This window comes from Hemitrygon akajei, chromosome 3, assembly GCF_048418815.1.
Source record: "Hemitrygon akajei chromosome 3, sHemAka1.3, whole genome shotgun sequence".
Classification (NCBI taxonomy): Eukaryota; Metazoa; Chordata; class Chondrichthyes; order Myliobatiformes; family Dasyatidae; genus Hemitrygon; species Hemitrygon akajei.
In genome coordinates this window covers 141,673,418-141,690,676 of record NC_133126.1, presented here as the reverse complement: position 1 = coordinate 141,690,676, position 17,259 = coordinate 141,673,418, and the positions used below count along the sequence as shown (strand labels likewise).

The 17,259-nt window shown below is 39.1% G+C and overlaps 1 protein-coding gene across 1 annotated transcript in view; it reads left to right on the top strand.

Annotated features, from left to right (window-relative positions):
* The first annotated feature begins 4,807 nt into the window (after positions 1-4,807).
* Positions 4,808-17,259, top strand: part of LOC140725468 (AP-1 complex subunit sigma-3-like) — a 53,566-nt gene continuing 41,114 nt past the window's right edge. Inside the window, exon 1 of the mRNA XM_073040960.1 lies at positions 4,808-4,915. Within this exon, the coding sequence (XP_072897061.1) occupies positions 4,913-4,915 (3 nt within the window). The 5' untranslated portion in view covers positions 4,808-4,912. The remainder of the gene's footprint in view (positions 4,916-17,259) is intronic.

Genomic DNA, 17,259 nt, shown 5'->3' with positions numbered 1-17,259 from the left:
AGAGGGGGACGGATACCCGTATAGGCTTGGAACATGAACTGTTCCACAAAGCTAACAAAAAGGCAGGCATAACTGGGACCCATGCGGGTGCCCATGGCTACACCCTTGGTTTGGAGGAAGAGGGAGGAGCCAAAGGAGAAATTATTGAGAGTAAGAACTAATTCCGCTAGATGGAGGAGAGTGGTGGTAGAGGGGAATTGGTTAGGTCTGGAATCCAAAAAGAAGCGGAGAGCTTTGAGACATTCCTGGTGGGGGATGGAGGTATATAGGGACTGTACGTCCATGGTGAAAATAAGGCGGTGGGGGCCAGGGAACTTAAAATCATTGAAAAAATTCAAAGCGTGAGAAGTGTCACGAACATTGGTGGGAAGGGATTGAACAAGGGGGGATAAAACAGTGTCAAGGTATGCAGAAATGAGTTCAGTGGGGCAGGAGCAAGCTGAGACAATGGGTCTACCATAAACACAGAATGCTGGAGGAACTCAGCAGGCCAGGCAGCATCTATGGAAAAGAGTACAGTTGACATTTCGGGCTGAGACGTCGACTGTACTCTTTTCCAGAGATGCTGCCTGGCCCGCTGAGTTCCTCCAGCAGTTTGTGTGAAGTGCTCGGGATACTCAGCAATCAGGCAATGTTTGGAGAGAATTAATTGTTTATGACAATGATTGTTAGACACTCATATTACACATCCCTATCTGGCTGTTTCTATTAATAGTGAGCCCTCAGCAGGCCATTTTCAACTGCGAGCCAGAAAGTAAAGAAGACATTAACTGAATTTGATCACAGAATGAAAATCTGTTACATAGTAAATTAAATCCTTCATCATGCGAAATGACCAGTTTAAAATATGAATCAAATCTGTGAGAATATTTAAAATCAGAAGCAAAGGTACATCAGAATCAGAAATTGGAAAAGAGAGCTTAATATTCAAGTGGGAAATAATGGATTGGGAAAATTCAAATTTCTCCCCTAATCACAGAGGAGATTTATTCTACATTTTGTTTTATATTTTTGCTCAAGTTTTCATTAAACCAAGTAGTGTATAGAAGTAATAAATATGAGAGATTCTGCATTTGCTGAAAATCTGAGGTAGCACACACAAAATACTGGAGGAAATCAGACGGTGAGGCAGCATCTATCGAAACGATAAACAGTTGGGCTGAGGTTCTTCTTCAGGGCCAGAAAAGGAAGTGAGAAGATGTCAGAATATAAAGGTGGGGGGAGGAGAGCAAGGGTAGCTAACATGTGATAGGTGAACCCAGGTGGGCGGGAAAGGGAAGGAGCTGGACAGAAAGGAATCTGATAGGAGAGGAGAGTGGATCATAGAAGAAAGGGAAGGGGGAGGAGACTCAGGAGGAGGTGATAGGCAGGAGAGAAGAGGTAAGAGGCCAGAGCGGAAATAGAAGAATGGGGGAGGGGAGGGAAGGAGAAATTGATAGTCGTGCCATCAGGTTGGAGGCACAAGATTGCAAGAGGTTGCTGAGGGACATAGACTCATCTAGAGTCAGAGAGTCAGAGGACACTACATCACAGAAACAGGCCATTCGGCCTATCTAGCCTGTGCTGAACTATTATGCCGCCTACTCCAATCGACCTGCACTTGGACCTTAGCCCTCTATACCCCCACCCCATCTATGTACCTATCCAAATTTCTCTTAAGTGTTAAAATCAAACCTGCAGCCTCCACTTCCGCTGGTTGTTCAGTCCATACAATCACCACTCTCTGATTGAAGATGTACCCCCTACTGTTCCCCTTAAGCATTTCACCCTTCACCCTTAACCTCTAGTTCTAGTTTCACCTAACCTCCTCAATGGAAAAAGCCTGCTTGCATTTACCCTATCTATACCCCTCATAATTCTGTATACCTCTATCAAATCTCCCCTCATTCTCCTATACTTCATGGAATAAAGTCCTAACCTATTCAACCTTTCCCTCCAACGCAAGTCCTCAAGTCCCCACAATACCCTTGTAAAATTTCTCTGCATTCTTTCAATCTTACTGCGTACAATACTGTAAATTTGTCCTCACCAACATCTCCTATATTCAGTACTTTAATTAATGAAGGCCAACATGCCATAAGCTCTCTTTATGCCCCTTTCAAGGAATGATGGGTCTGTATTCCCAGATCCCTTTGTTCTAAAATACTTCTCAGTGCCCTAGCAGACACTGTGTAAGTCCTACCATGATTTGTCCTCCCAAAGTGCACTCCGCTGATCACAGGCCTCCATCAGGAGAAGCAACCATTCATTATCTCCCTCTGGCTTCACCCTCAAAGCCAATTTCTAAACCAATTTACTACCTCATCCCGAATGCCAAGTGACTTAACCTTTTTGACCAATCTCCCGTGCAGGACCTTGTCAAAGGCTTTGCCAATGTCCATGTAGATAACATCCACTGCCTTTCCTTCATTAACCTTCCTGATAATTTCCTTGAAAAACTCTATAAGATTAGTTAGACATAACTTTGTGCATGGTAGGTTATGTCTAACTAATCTTATAGAGTTGTCCATGTATATATCCAGTCCCTCATAATACTTTCCAATAACTTACCCACTACTGATGTCAGATTCCCAGGCCTATAGTTTCTGGCTTATTTTTAAAGCCTTTCTTAAAGAGTGGAGCAACATTAGCTATCCTCTAATCCTCCAGTCCCTCACCCGTTGCCAAGGACATTTTAAATACTTCTGCTCGGGCCCTTGCAATTTCTTCACAAGCCTCCTATAAGGTAAGGAACACATTGTCAGGTCCTGGGAATTTTTGCACTCTAATTTCTCCATTGTAATCATACTATTTAACTAGTTCCATCACAGACACAAACACTCCCACCATTAAGGACCCTCACCATCCAGGACATGCCCTCTTCTCATTACTACCATCGGTGAAGTAGTACAGGAGATTGAACACCTACACTCAACATTTTAAGTATAACTTCTTCCGCTCTGCCATTAGATTTCTGAATGGTCCATGAACCCATGAACACCACCTCATTATTTCTGTAACTTAGACTAATTTTTATATCTTACCCTCCACTGCTGCTGCAAAACAAAAAACTTCACCACATTCGTCAGTGATAATAAACCTGATTTTGACTGTTTTTCATCTTATTATTTCTCCCTGATAAGCACTTGTATTCATTAGTATTCCCTTTCAGGATGACAGTACTAGATTTGTGTGGGTGTCCTGTAAATCTCTGATGATTTGCCACCCTCAACACAGCAGTGCAGAATTGGCAAACTGTGTACACTATTCAATATTAATCCTAATAGACAATACATCTTTATTTCACATGTTTTAAAGATGTTACAAGTAGCATAAAAATAAATATTATACATTTGTATTTTAAGAATTTTGGTGAACCAAATGTATTTAATGGGAGGATGGGAATCAGAACAGTGCATTTAAAGGAAGACCAAGGAAACTGAGCCTTGACAAACGCAATACCAAACCACAGGGAATTCTGAACAATGGGTAGCAGATTATTAGAGAGTGTTACAATAGGGCTCGGCTAGGAATACTTGGCTGCTGAACATATAAATGTTGGTGAAGCTGTGTAAATCCTCTCAGTTTTTGAACAAGGTTGACACGATAGAAGCTTTTTTTAAAACAGTATTCTAATAGTGTTATTTATCCGATAATGTCTGTGTGATCACTGAGTAGTTTGGTGTTTTGAGTAAGGGACATCCTGAGGATTCAACTTTTAAACAAATTCAGACTGTAGCACTGCTTAACTGAAAGGTTGGACTCTACAGACTTTGACCATAGACTCTATCTTTGGAAATAGTAGCTTCTTGCTGCTGGTGTGATAAAGCATGTCTTTAAGTGGAGCTAATAAAATTAGGTCATTAAATTGTGTAAAGAAGTTGAACTTCTTGTGTGAGACAACATGCATACTTCTCATAAGAGGCCATGAGATTAACTTCAAGAAATTCAGTTGGTATAGCACAATCACAGCAAACCATACACAGAGAGTACAATTATTTGGCAGTAACTGAGATAATCCCAGTTACGGAACACTGGAAAATGTATTGGAGCAATGTACCTCCAAAATTCCCATTGATGGTGAATCACTAGGTGAATTGCCAATGCAGCAAAGTGCACTCTGGGGTGGATATATGTTTGATAACTAATTGAGAAGCACTATTCCGAAAATAAGTTTTGAAGGTGTTCTTTTATGTTGCTACTGGATTTTAAAATCCTAAAGCAGCATGCAATGTCCTTGTACTTCTATTGGTGAAAAATCTTGTCCTGGGGATTCACAATTCATGGCAACACGAGAAGTGAAAATAAACAGTCAATGTTTTTCATTTCTTATGGACACATGTTAACAGGCACAAAAGATTTGATAGGTGACCATGTCCCCACTTTCAGAGAAGGTATCAACATATATTATTGAGATTTAATTGTGATAACTTTCCTGTACTATATGAAAAAAATACATAAGCTATCAAATAGAAATTGAGGCAGATAAGCTAAACATTTACAAAAACATTATTCAAAGGCAGAAAAAAATTAAAATTAATACTCTCATTTATGGTGCACTATGAAATAATTTGTTTTTCATTTACCAGTCAACAAAATTGCCATTCTCACAATTGCAGATTTAGAGCTAGACTAAGCCTTTGTACATTCTTTAACTTGTTCACAAACATTTCTCATTCCTATCAGTAAAACGCCAAAACTGCAAAGCACCAGATTAAAGATATCCAAAAGATAAGCAAATGAAACAAAGACAAAGTAGGAAGGGTTTCTCCACCCAGCTGGTTAATAGGTAAAGCACAAACTGGGAGGAGCTTTAAACTCAAAGAATTCTGGGACAACTACTATGGGTTTCTGAATAGCAGCTTCACAGGAAATGTTTTGTATTCAGATTTTGATAGAGTTTAACAAAGTGCATCTTTCACTCTAAGACAGAATGGTAAGTTTTTTTTGGGTATTCTTTTGCCTAGAAATCCCTCATTGTCTCATAGATCTAAGTAGAATGTTATAACCTTTTGAGTTTCTTAGTTGCTTTACCTGCTTGTGCAGGTGGAAAAAATAAGTTCACGCCCAGTTTACAGTGGGGGGAGAGAGCTCACATTTTAAGTCACTGTTTCTGTATCAATTGTTAATATATTGTAATTAAATTAGTTAGAATTAATAGCAGAACTAACATTAATGATTCCCAGGTAAATATACTAAAATCAATTGTACAGGCAGTACTCTAGTATCTTCACCTGATACCTAACTGATCAGGTTTGGTGACATTGTTGAGATTAAAGGAACATGCATTCCTGAATTTATTTCAACAGGTATCGTTACTTGTAAATATAAGAGTACATATAGGCTTTACAATATGTATGAATTTATTCAAAAGTGCTATTGGAGAAAATAGTTCAAAGCTGAGTTTGCATTTTGTTTTTATGTTAGATAATCGCGTGACTCAGCTGCTTTTGCCTTTTAAATACAGAGCACAACCAAAACTGGAAATCTGAAACACAAGCAGAAAATGTGCAGCAGATCCCCTCGCAGCTTTTATTTAGATTTAAAAATTGAAGGGAAAAATCCAGAAACAAAGAAGCCAACAGCAAATATAAGAGTTGGTTCTGCATTAGTTATAGAGTAATTCAGAATGTAATTAATTTCAAACTGATCTAACAACAGTTAAAATTGTTAACCCTTTGAGCACTGGTCATCCATAAAATTTGAGTCGGTATTTTTATATTTACTATTAATTTAGTAGCAACTATACAAACACTATCTCATTGACGTCATGGGCTCAAAACTGAGGCAGACTTCAGATATGTGGCTTTGTGGGCTCATGGGTTGAATGTTCAGCACACTTTTACTTTTACCAAGGAGGTGATTTAATTTGTTTTTAGGGATAGCATGCTTGCTTTTGAATCACAAGGGTGGCATGCTCGCTCGTCTGCAGAATGAGAACTGCTATCGAAGTTGATTCTCAAGTTCAGTACGAAAGGCAGGATGCCATTGTCAGAGCAGTTGTCTTTTAGCTGAGATATTCTTCTGGTTTTTACTCAGTGAATTTCATTTTTAATCTGGAAAGATAATTTTGTTGAGAACGCTCCAGGAACAGCAGCAATGCTGCCAACAAAACTCTTCCTGAAGAAAACTGATAATGGCAAAACCAGCTTAGATGCTAAAGTTTTGATTGTTCTTTGATGCCTTTGCCAGAAACATTTTACAACTATTATAATTAAAACTATTACATATCAAGCAATAAATAAAAGCATTAAAATATGCAATCTTTAGAATCAGATTTATATCACTGACATGTGATTTGAAATTTGTAGTTTTGAGGCAGCAATACAGTACAAAACTTGAAAATCTATAGATTACAAAAATTTTAAGAAGCACAAAAAAAGAGTTAATTTTCATGAGCCATTTAGAAATCTGATGACAAAGGGGAAGAAGTTGTTTCTAAATAGTTGAGTATGAATCTTCAGGCTCCTGTACCACCACCTTGATGGTAGTGATGAGAAGAGAGCATGTCTTGGGTGGTGAAGGTCCTTAATGATGGACGTTACCTACTTGAGGCACCACCTTTGAAAAATGACCTTAATGATGGAGATGGTTGTGCCCATGATGGAGCTGGGTGACTCTATAACCCTCTACAGCCTCTTGTGATTCTGTGTAGTGGAGGCTCTATACTAGGCTGTGATGCAACCAATCAGAATGTTCTCCACCAAATATCCAGCATAGAAATTAGTAAGACATAGCAAAGCTCCTCAAACTCCAATGCAATTATGGAGAAGGCATGCCATTGGCTTGACTTGATTTGATGCGTTGGGCCCACGATAGGCTCTCTGAGAGGTCGATGCCCAGGAGCTTGAAGCTACTTTTCTTTTGCTGACTCCTCAGCGAGGATTGTTGTGTGTTACCCAACTTCCCCTTCATGAAGTCCATAATCAGTCTCTTGATGTTGAGGACAAGGTTGTCACTGCAACACCTGTCAACCAGTCTATCTCATTCCTGTAAGCCTCTCTTTGCCATCTGAGATTCTACCAATAAGTATAGATGGTGTTTGATCTGTGCTTAGCCATACAGATGTGAGTGTTGAGGGAGGAGTAGTATGTTAAGCTTGCATCCTTGAGGCCACTGCCTTACTTTCTTTACACTCATGGCTGTATGGCTAAGCACTGAAAGTTCTGAATGCATTACAGTAAATGTATAACTTGTCTTTTTTATCATTCCATATTGCCCGTAGAAATCTGCATCCAAGCGAGTGGGATTGTGGATCTCACGTGCTTCAAGGATCAGAGCAAATTCTGTGTGTGGAGACCAAAGGTTCAGTGCAGCCAGAAGTTCAGTGGTGGAGCTTAGCCAGTAAGCTCAGGGCCTCTATTAACAAAGGAATGCTAAACTCGCTGGCACAAATGAAATAGATCATCAGCAAAACTCCCAGCTAGCTCCAGCCAATTTCCTCATGTGGAAGTAACAGGACATGGCAAATGTTGCTCCCTCAACTAGTATCACTTCCACAGGTTATATCGCATTAATGTTTGTAGAACATTCATTTTGGGGATCTTGAAATTACAAATAAAACTAGGAAATTCTGGAATACTCAGGGATTGGTGGTGATACAGCATTAACTCTGTTCTAATACTGTCACACCACCAATTCAGTCTTTTTTGCTGCCCACCAGTGGTGGCGGACAGCAGACGTATGAGATTCTGGCTTTCATTAGATGGGGCGTGGAACAAAAGAATACAGCGATTACGGTATAACTTTACAGTAACTGTTTAAACTACAACTGGAATTTTGTTTGCACTTCAGTCACTGCCGAATAAGAAGAACTTAATTGTACTGGAGCGGTTACAGAGGAGATTTATCAGGATTTGCCTGGGTTGGAATTTTTTAGGAGAGACCAAGTTTGTTTACTCTGGATTGGAGGCGACTATGATGGGACCAGAGAGTGGTATATAAAACTATGACATAAATGGGGTGGATACTGAGAAGCCTTTCCCCATAACAGAAATGCCTAAAATCTGGGGGCATACATTTAAGGAAAGGATTTAGAGGGTTAAAAGAGATCTGAGGAAAATTGTCTTTACCCAAACATTCTTGATGCATATGAAGGTGGTGGGGCAGACACTTCTTCAGTATTTAGAAAGTATCTGGATACAACTTGAATTGCAAGGCATAGACTAAGGTTGGTTAAAGGGATTAGGATAAAATGAGTAGTGGTGATCTGCATCGATGCTATGGGCCTAAGGGCCTGTTGCGCTGTATGACTCCAACTCGATGACAATTCTTTAGTTTCCTTCCCTCCAACTGCCAATCTCCACTCTTTTCTGCAACTTAAAATTCATTTGTTTTCCAACTTTTTCAATCTAATGAAAATTCATTAACCTGAAATATTAACTCCACATCTCTCTCCACAGATTATGCTAGGCCTGCTGAGTAATTCTGGCATTTTCTGTTTTTATGCCAGATGTCCAATGTCACAGTTCTCCTTTCTCTGCCTTTTAAAATCCTGAACTTGTGAAACATGCATATAAATAGAAGTCTTTTGATCATGATTAATTAGTCATCCTTTTCCACTACCTTTGAAATATCATCAGGTTTGTAAAAAAAAAAGAAAATTCTCTGTGTGTTACATATTCCAATATGTGAAAAGTATATTTCATTAATTGGAACAACTCCTCACCAATATATTGGAATTGTCCTATTCATGTACACAAAATAAGCCCTTTGATTTTTAACATTCTCCAAAAGAAACATTTAATTTGACTTTTAAAATTTAAATCTGGTATGAAATATCACAGCAGATGGGCCAGAAATGGCTGAAGAAATGTGAGCAAGAGCACTGGCCTAAAATTATTATATTGAAAGCACAGTTGAGTGGAGTAACAGTGATTTATTTTCCCAACGTGTAGTTGTACAATACTGTGCAAAAGTCTTAGATTTGTGTATGTATGTGTGTAATTTTTTTAAAGTTAGGATGCCTAAGACTTTTGAACAGTATTGTAGTAATTTTATGCATTGCATTGCCCCGCACCGTGCTGCTGCAAAAAAATAAACTTTATAATGTATGTGAGTGATGATAAACCTGATTCTGATATGGGTCTCTATTATGGACTGAGAGTGGGAAGAGGGGAGGGAGTGGGAAGCACCAGAGGGACATTCTGTAATGATTAGTAATCCAAATGATCTGGCCTGGTGTCTGAATGAGTCTACAGCTGCACTACACCCTGCCCCTGGCACTCCTTCCCTGCCAGCCCTCTGCGGTGCTCTACCCTTGCCGTTCCCAACATTCTTTGTTATTGCCAGATTTATAAGCTCACTCTCCACTCTATGTTGACAAATACAGTACCTTGCTGAAGTCCTAGGTGCCCTTGCTGTATACATGTGCTTAAAGACTTTTGCACAGTACTGTGTGCTGTGATGTTAGGTGCATTATTGTTTAGCTGTTCAGTCCATATGTTAGTCCTGTTTGATTCATTTGTCCCAAACTTTTTTTTTGGGGGGGGGGGAAAGAGAGAAACTATTTAAAACTAGATGTGAGTCTTAAAATACAAGCTGATTCTGAATATCTCACAAAATGACATCAATTCATGGAAATGACACCAAAAACTCTAGCATTTAATTCACAAACTTCAAGACATTTATGCAATCATCTCTGAAAGTTACAAACATTGTAACCTTTACAAATGTGCATGGAGTCACTGGAGAGGATGTTTTCCCATTTTGTATAAAACTAAAGCATAACCTTTTCTCCCCCTTCACTTATTCAAGGAATTAGAATTTAGAATTTAGAATTTAGAATTTATTTAAATCATACATCATTCCCGCTACACGAGGGAGTAAAAATCTGTGTTATGACTCTACTGCAATGTTCAAACGTGTGAATTTAAAAGTCTAATGGCTTGTAGAAAGAAGCTGTCCCATAGCTATTGGTTCTGGCTTTAACGCTGTGGTTCCATTTGCCAGACCGAAGCAGATGAAGCAGTTTATGGTTGGGGTGACTGTTGTCCCTGACGATCTTCCAGGCCTTTCTGCACCTGTTGCTATAAATGTCCTCAGTGGAGGGAAGTTCACATCCGCAGATGCGCTGGGCTGTCCGTGCCACTCTCTGCAGTGCCCAGCGATCAAAGTTGCTGCAGTTCCTGTACCAGGCGGTGATACAACCAGTCAGAATGTTCTCAGTGGTGCCTCTTTAGAAGGTCTTGAGGATTTGGGGGTCCACGCCAAACTTCTTCAGTCGCCTGAGGTGGAAGAGATGCTGTTGTGCTTTTTTTTGCCACAAAGCTGGTGTGTACAGTCCGGTGAGATTAATGGTGTTGTGTATAACGAGGAACTTGAAACTACTCACCGTCTCAACTGCAGACCCATCCATGTTGATCGGGGTGAGCCTATCTCCATTCCTCCTGTAACCCACAATCAGCTCTTTTGCTTTTTGGACATTGAGGGAGAGGTTGTTATCCTGGCACCCCTGTGTGAGGTAGGGTGTTTCATCACCGCTAGAAAAAAGGCCGATCAAAGTTGTGTCATCTGAAAATTGAACAGTAGATTGGAGCTGTGTGCGGTAGTACAGTTGTGGGGATAAAGGGAGCAGAGGAAGGGCCTCAGAACATTACCCTGGGGGGGGGGGGGGCAGAGGAGAGGGAGCCCATGCTAACCACCTGTCAGCAATCCGATAGAGCTGTACGAGGTGGGGTGCAGGCAGAGTTAACAGTACAAATCCAAGAAGATCCAATGTGATCTTTAATCCTGCACATTTCCAAAATACTAATAAAGGTCTTTTATTCAAGCAATAGTCCTGTTACCATACCAGCATACCAGCTGTTACCTGCATACCAGCTGTATGTTACAGAGCACATTCTAACAGCAGGGCTGTTGATGAATGCCCGTAAGTTGCTTTTTTTTGAACTTTTGGTTTGTTAAGATGTTTGATTGTTATAGGTTGACAGAATTGTGCGTTCTTAGTTTATATAAAACTGACAAGATTAGGAAAATGTCTCAAGTTTTAAATTCTTTAATAAATTGTAGCTAGTGTTGGAATGATAATAGTTGTATATTTGCATCTTCTGCCATCCACACTTTTACTATTCCAAGGTTTTTGCTGATCCTCACTGATTAACAACTTGTGATTAGTCAGAAGTTCATGTTCAATTTTGAAGAATGCGTGTCTCGTGCCAATAACGCAAATTGTTTTATAAAGTGTGGCAAACGCAGTTTAGATCAGGGGTTTCCAACCTGGGATCCACAGACCCCTTGCTTAATGGTATTGAAACACCTGGTTTAGAATATAGAAATATTTTTCTAAGCAAGACTTTGTTTTCCGATTATCTATTAAAAGCAAAATGATCAAATCTTATAAATGTTCCATCAATGAAGTTACATGGTGTAATCAACTCCTGTATATGGTCTCAATGCCCTTGTATTTTAACCTATGTTGTTTAATTGTACAGGAGGAACCCCTTTGATCTGTGCTGACCAGCATACATTTGAAAATACTTTTGTATCCAATTGGTTACATATGGTAACCTGAGATCAAAGCTAAAGTTTAACATTCCAAGCAAGCTCTACTTGCTACATTCCAGCAGTAACAATCTCACTGGGTTTGAAACACTTTGAAACAATCAGAGGCCTCAGCATCCTTTGTTTTAGTATTCACTTTGCATCTCTCCTGGAAAAGATGGGTGGGAGAAGTAGTAAATATTAAATTGTCTCTTGTTTGTCCAGTTCTTTCAGAAGACTTTTAAAAAGACTACTTCTTAAAGAAGTTAATCTGGTGAACTTTTGTCCTCCAGGTTTTGGCAAATCCCATTGTTTTGCCTTGCAGATCTCTGCTCAACATAACACTGCTCCGTGTCCTGTTTTAACTGTGTACATTAATTCTGTTTTGTGGAGGCAAATAACCACTGTGCCAGGCATTTTCCCAGATAGTGAATCATTGACTGGACAGTCGAACAACTACCCGTCTCCTCCTGTAAACGTCATTGTGCACAGCGCATGTAAAAGAAAACTAGTTTTAGGTTATTAATGTCACATGTTAAGAGGACTGGAATATAAAAGCAAGGATGTAATGTTGAGACTTTATAAAGCACTGGTGAGGCCTCATTTGGAGTGCTGTGAGCAGTTTTGGGCCCCTTGTTTTAGAGAGGATGTACTGAAACTGGACAGAGTTCAAAAGAGGTTCACGAAAATGATTCCAGGATTGATTGGCTTGTCATACGAAGAGCATTTGATGGCTCTGGGCCTGTATTCACTGGAACTCCTAGAGAGGAGGCTGGTTCCTGTGATGTACTGGCCGGTGTCCCCAATTCTCTAATGTTTCTTGCGGTCAGAGGAATTGCCATAGCAAGCCAATATGCATCCAGACAGAATGCTTTCAATGGTGCATTAATAAAAATTGATAAAGTCAATGGAGAACATGCTAAGTTTCTTTAACCTCCTGAGGAAGTAGGGGTGTTGGTGAGCTTTCTTAGCTATTACATCAACACAGTTGCACAAGCACAGGCTATTGGTACTTTTCACACCTCGGATATTGACACTCAGGAACTTGAAGATGCTCACTCTTTCCACTTCTAATCCCTCTGTGAGGACTGGTGTGTGTTCCCTTATTCTTACCCTTTCTTACCCTACAATCAGTTCTTTGGTCTTACTGACATTGAATGCAAGATTGTTGCTATGACACTACTCAACAAGCTGTAAATCTCGCTCCTATATGCCCTCTCATCACCATCTGAAATACTGCCAACAATAGTTGCTAGCAAACGTAGATAGCATTTGAGCTGTGCCTAGCCACACAGTCATGGGTGTGGAGAGAGTAGAGCAATGGGCTAAGCACGTATCCTTGAGGTGTGCCGGTGTAGATTGTCAGCGAGCTGGAGATGTTATTTTCTAACCTCACCGATTGTGGTCTTCTGGTTAGGAAGTCAGGAACCCAATTGCAGAGAGAGGTACAGAGGTCCAGGTTCTAGAGCTTTTCAATCAGAAATGTAGGAATGATGGTGTTGAATGCTGAGTGGTAGTCACTAAACAGTAAACTGACATACTGTAGGTACTTGTATTGTCCAGGTGATCGAAGGCCAAGTGAAGAGCCAATGAGATCACATCCATAGTAGACTGATTGTGGCAATAGGCAAATTACAGTGGGTCCAGGTCTTTGCTGAGACAGGAGTTAATTCTAGCCATATCCAAACTCACAATGCGCTTCATCACTGCAGATGGTGAATGCTACTGAATGTTAGTTATCAATAGCTGCACACAAGTTCTTAATATTATTTTGCTTCAAGGAAAAAAAATATATTGTGCAGGCACAATTTTCAATAGCCTGCACATCATTTCATGAATATCTATTGGTCTTCCAGTTTCCTGCATGATAATTAAATACTCGGCACTCTGTTTAAGGTTGAACAATAAAGTAATAGAATCTGAAAGGATCTCAGGATGTGGCCAGGGACACCATCTGGGCCTTAAGTTTTCTGTAGGTTCACCCTCTGGTAGACTAATCTTGCATCTGCGATGGTAACTGTAAATTCAGGTGCACTAGAAACTTTCGGGTGGCACAGAGTGCTTTAATGCTGCTCGATTTTGACCCCTTCACCTTTAACTTTGCCCAAGAACACCATATGGTCCATTGGGTGAATTAAGGAGCCCCCTCAGGTTGAATGTTGGGTGAGTCAGGCACAAGTCACATTTCAGTGAGACAAAACACATGGCATCTCTCTCAGTTCTCTTTGGTAGGTTAGTCTTGTCCTTAGTTCATTAACTAATTCTCAATAAAAATGATTTATTTCATCTCCTTGAACAGTCTGGTTTATGAAAATTTATAAGTTAATGATTTTTAAATATATTTTGTATATGGCTTTGTTTTAAATAAAAATATTTCAAACATAATTACAAGATCTATCTGTGGAGAAAAAACATAAAATACAACAAGACGAAGTGGTGTTAGAAATATAAACTGTATTGTATTACATTTTGTGCATTGTCAACTGTACACTGTATAGTCATTGAATTAGAAGTGTCCTTCAGCAACAAATATCCACTCCATTATTGCATGACCTTAAACTTGGTGCTGAGTATTTAATTATCATGCAGTAAATTAGAAGTCCAACAGATATTCGTGAAATGATGTGCGGGCTATTGCAATATGTGCCTGCGCCACATGTTTTCCGTGATGCAACATAATAACATAATGCAGTAGTAACTTGTGTGTCGCTAATCAGAATCTGAAAGCACTTAATCTGAGTCCAGGCAAAGTCATGTGTGTTGTTGAATAGAAGAGTCTTGCACCATCTAGTGAGCTAGCTGGTGAAAACATTCTTCATAAATTTGGCTGTGGTTTGGAAGAAATTTGGTTCTTTTTCTTTTTGTTGGTCTATGAGATTAAATTGGACAGGCTCTGAAGTTGGCCATAGATTATTGCAGGACAGCACTGGCTCACAGCACCACAGATGTAGATTCAATCCTGATCTCGGGTGTTGTCTTTTTGGACTTTGCACATTTTGCTTTTGATTGTGTGGGCTTCCCCTGGGTGCTGCAGTTTCTTCTGCGTGCCAAAGATGAGTGGCTTGTTATGATAATTATAAAATATAATTTTTTTCCCACAGCATGAAATGAAGATACATTGTCCAAATTTAACTAGGTTAAAAGCTTGTGTGTGTTTTAAATTACCCAATACACCTGTAACCTCATCTCTCCTGCCATCAGATCTCTACATCTTGGATAAAATGACAAGCTGCTGAAAGTTTCCCTGTGTCTGGTTGTTGTCCTTTACTTTCTGGATAATGAAATCTGACTTATTGTCACTACAGGTATTGAGGTATTTGCCAAGCCTAAAATTATTCTTGAATGTATCTTGGATGTGTCATAGTAATACTTGCCGACTCCTATCTCAATTTGCATAAGCCCCCACCAGCAGTGTTGGAACCTAACTCATGATGATGTTAACTATTGAAGCTTGTCTAATCTAATTTTTCTATTGGAAGGCATGTTTTGCTTTGCAATGTGTGATGATATGCTGACTGCCAGAAAACTCCCACCTACCTGATGTTCAACATCCTTAGTAGCATAATATGGAGGATTATGGATTAGTAGTTAAAGATGGATTCCGAGCTTTTATGGTTTCTGATACTTATTCTAGAATTCAACATTTTCCAACATTCTTAATGGAAACTAATTGTACTTGTATCAATGTATTAATTGAAACTAATTTCATGTCAAACTAATATAAAATTCTCTGAAAATGACGAGAAATAATTTTACTAATAACTATATTAAAAAGAAACAATTCTTTCCTTAGGGCAAAAAAATTGTAAGAAGTGGTCCTTGCAAGCTGATTTATCTGGTTCAATCATCCTGATAATCCCTTAATGATTTCCAAAGAAACACTACAGAATTTTCATAGTGCTATTTTTGCCACATAATAATCTGTAATAGGCCAGCTTCCTGAATTTCATTCTTCTAGTAACATTTTCATAAAACCTTAGAAATTAGGTGAATTTTAAAGTAACTGCAGATGCTAGAAATCTGAAATTAAAATTGAAAATGCTAAGAATGTTCAGTAGTTCAGGCAACATCTGTAGAGAGAGAAACTTGTCGAAGACTTTTCATCGGAAGTGTTGAACTATTGCAAAGTCATCAGTCTTGAACGTTAGCTGTGTTTCTGCCTCAAAATATGTTGATTGACCTGCTGAGTATTTCCAGAAATTAATTAAAGATCCCCATTGCAATATTTTTGTGATTTAAAACTTGATTTTATAGTGCTTAGTTCATCAATTGTAGTCTGATCCCCTCAATTGTCATTTCACTTTGTGAGAATCATTGAACTCTGCTTGGTTTGCCAGAATCTTTCTAAATAATAAATTAGCATCTGTAAGGGATATGAATTAATTAACTGATCTCAGAATCAAGCTGGTAGAAAGGTGCATTTCACCTCAGCTGGGAACATTAAGAAATTGAGCAGAGATGTATCAGGTGTGAGGTCTAGTAACTAGACTTGAGATAACAGATTGCAAGACACAGTCCTAGATGTGCAACGGTCTTTTGACAGCCCATGCTCTCATGTCCATATAACTGTCTCAAAATATCTCTCAGCGAGACGTCTTAAAAACAGAAATGAAATGGATGTAAAATATATATTTAAGAATAGATTTAAATAATGCAAGTTTACTAAATGCATCAATATAAATTAGAAACATAGAAAACCTACAGTACAACACAGGCACTTCGGTCCATGATGCTGTGCTGAACATGTACTTGCATGTTGTAAATTAATATAATAAAAATACAAATTTTCTCATTTGATGATGTTGCCTCATTCAAATGAATAGGGTCGCTGTACATCAACATATGGGGGGTAGAGTAGAAAAATAGAGCTGAGGTTGAAGATCAGCCTTAGTCTTGATGAATGTCAGAGTGGACTCAAAGGAACAGATGGCCTGCTTCTCTGAATTCTCATTCTTGTCTTGAGGCTAAAAAATGTGAACAAGTTTATACGGAGAAAATTAACATTTTCTAGAACCCCTTTCTGTGTAAGACAGCAAGTAACAAAAGTTGATGTGAAAACATTTGTCAAAAATAATTGCTTGTGTAGAAAAGTTTGTCACCACATTAATCACATCTAAGTTTGGCGAAGCACTAGAACACATTACACTAAAACTAACAGTAAGCTTGCCTATTATGTAGCTTGAAGTGACCAATTGAGAGTGGCTTAAAATGAGATTCACTTGAGGACCATGAGAAATTTCTCAACATTGTGGGAGTGTGATATTCACTGGTTTGCAGTTTTAGCTCCTCAATGCGTTCCGTACCCGCTGTGTGCCAAAATGACCAACCATATTGCAATGTGTATCACTCTCAGCTGAGTAAACCACATTGATTACTAGCCCCCAGTGATGTTGAACAACAGGTCAAGTTCTCAGCTTCAGAAGAAAGTCTATTTTGTGCTGAGGTCAGCTGCTGATCTCAGGTGCTGTGAGGTGCTGCTCATCAGGAGATGTATATATGTTGAAGCAGAGTGTTCAAGTGACTAGATGAAGGATTCATTGATAGAATTAATACTGAGAGATCTACAAAGCAAATGTGAATGGATGTTAAGTATGTTTTAAATATTTTTCTAGCTGATCATCACGTACCATGATTGTAGTAACAGGAGTTTGCAATGGGGATGATGATTTTGTAGACTCTTTAGAAGTAAGGCTAGTGGTGCTGGTCAGGGATATCAACCTTCTGCTCATTTTGTTCATGCTGGTCTTTAGAGTCTGGCTTCATGGTCTCTTGAGCTCCAGAACGCTCCATAACTCCTAG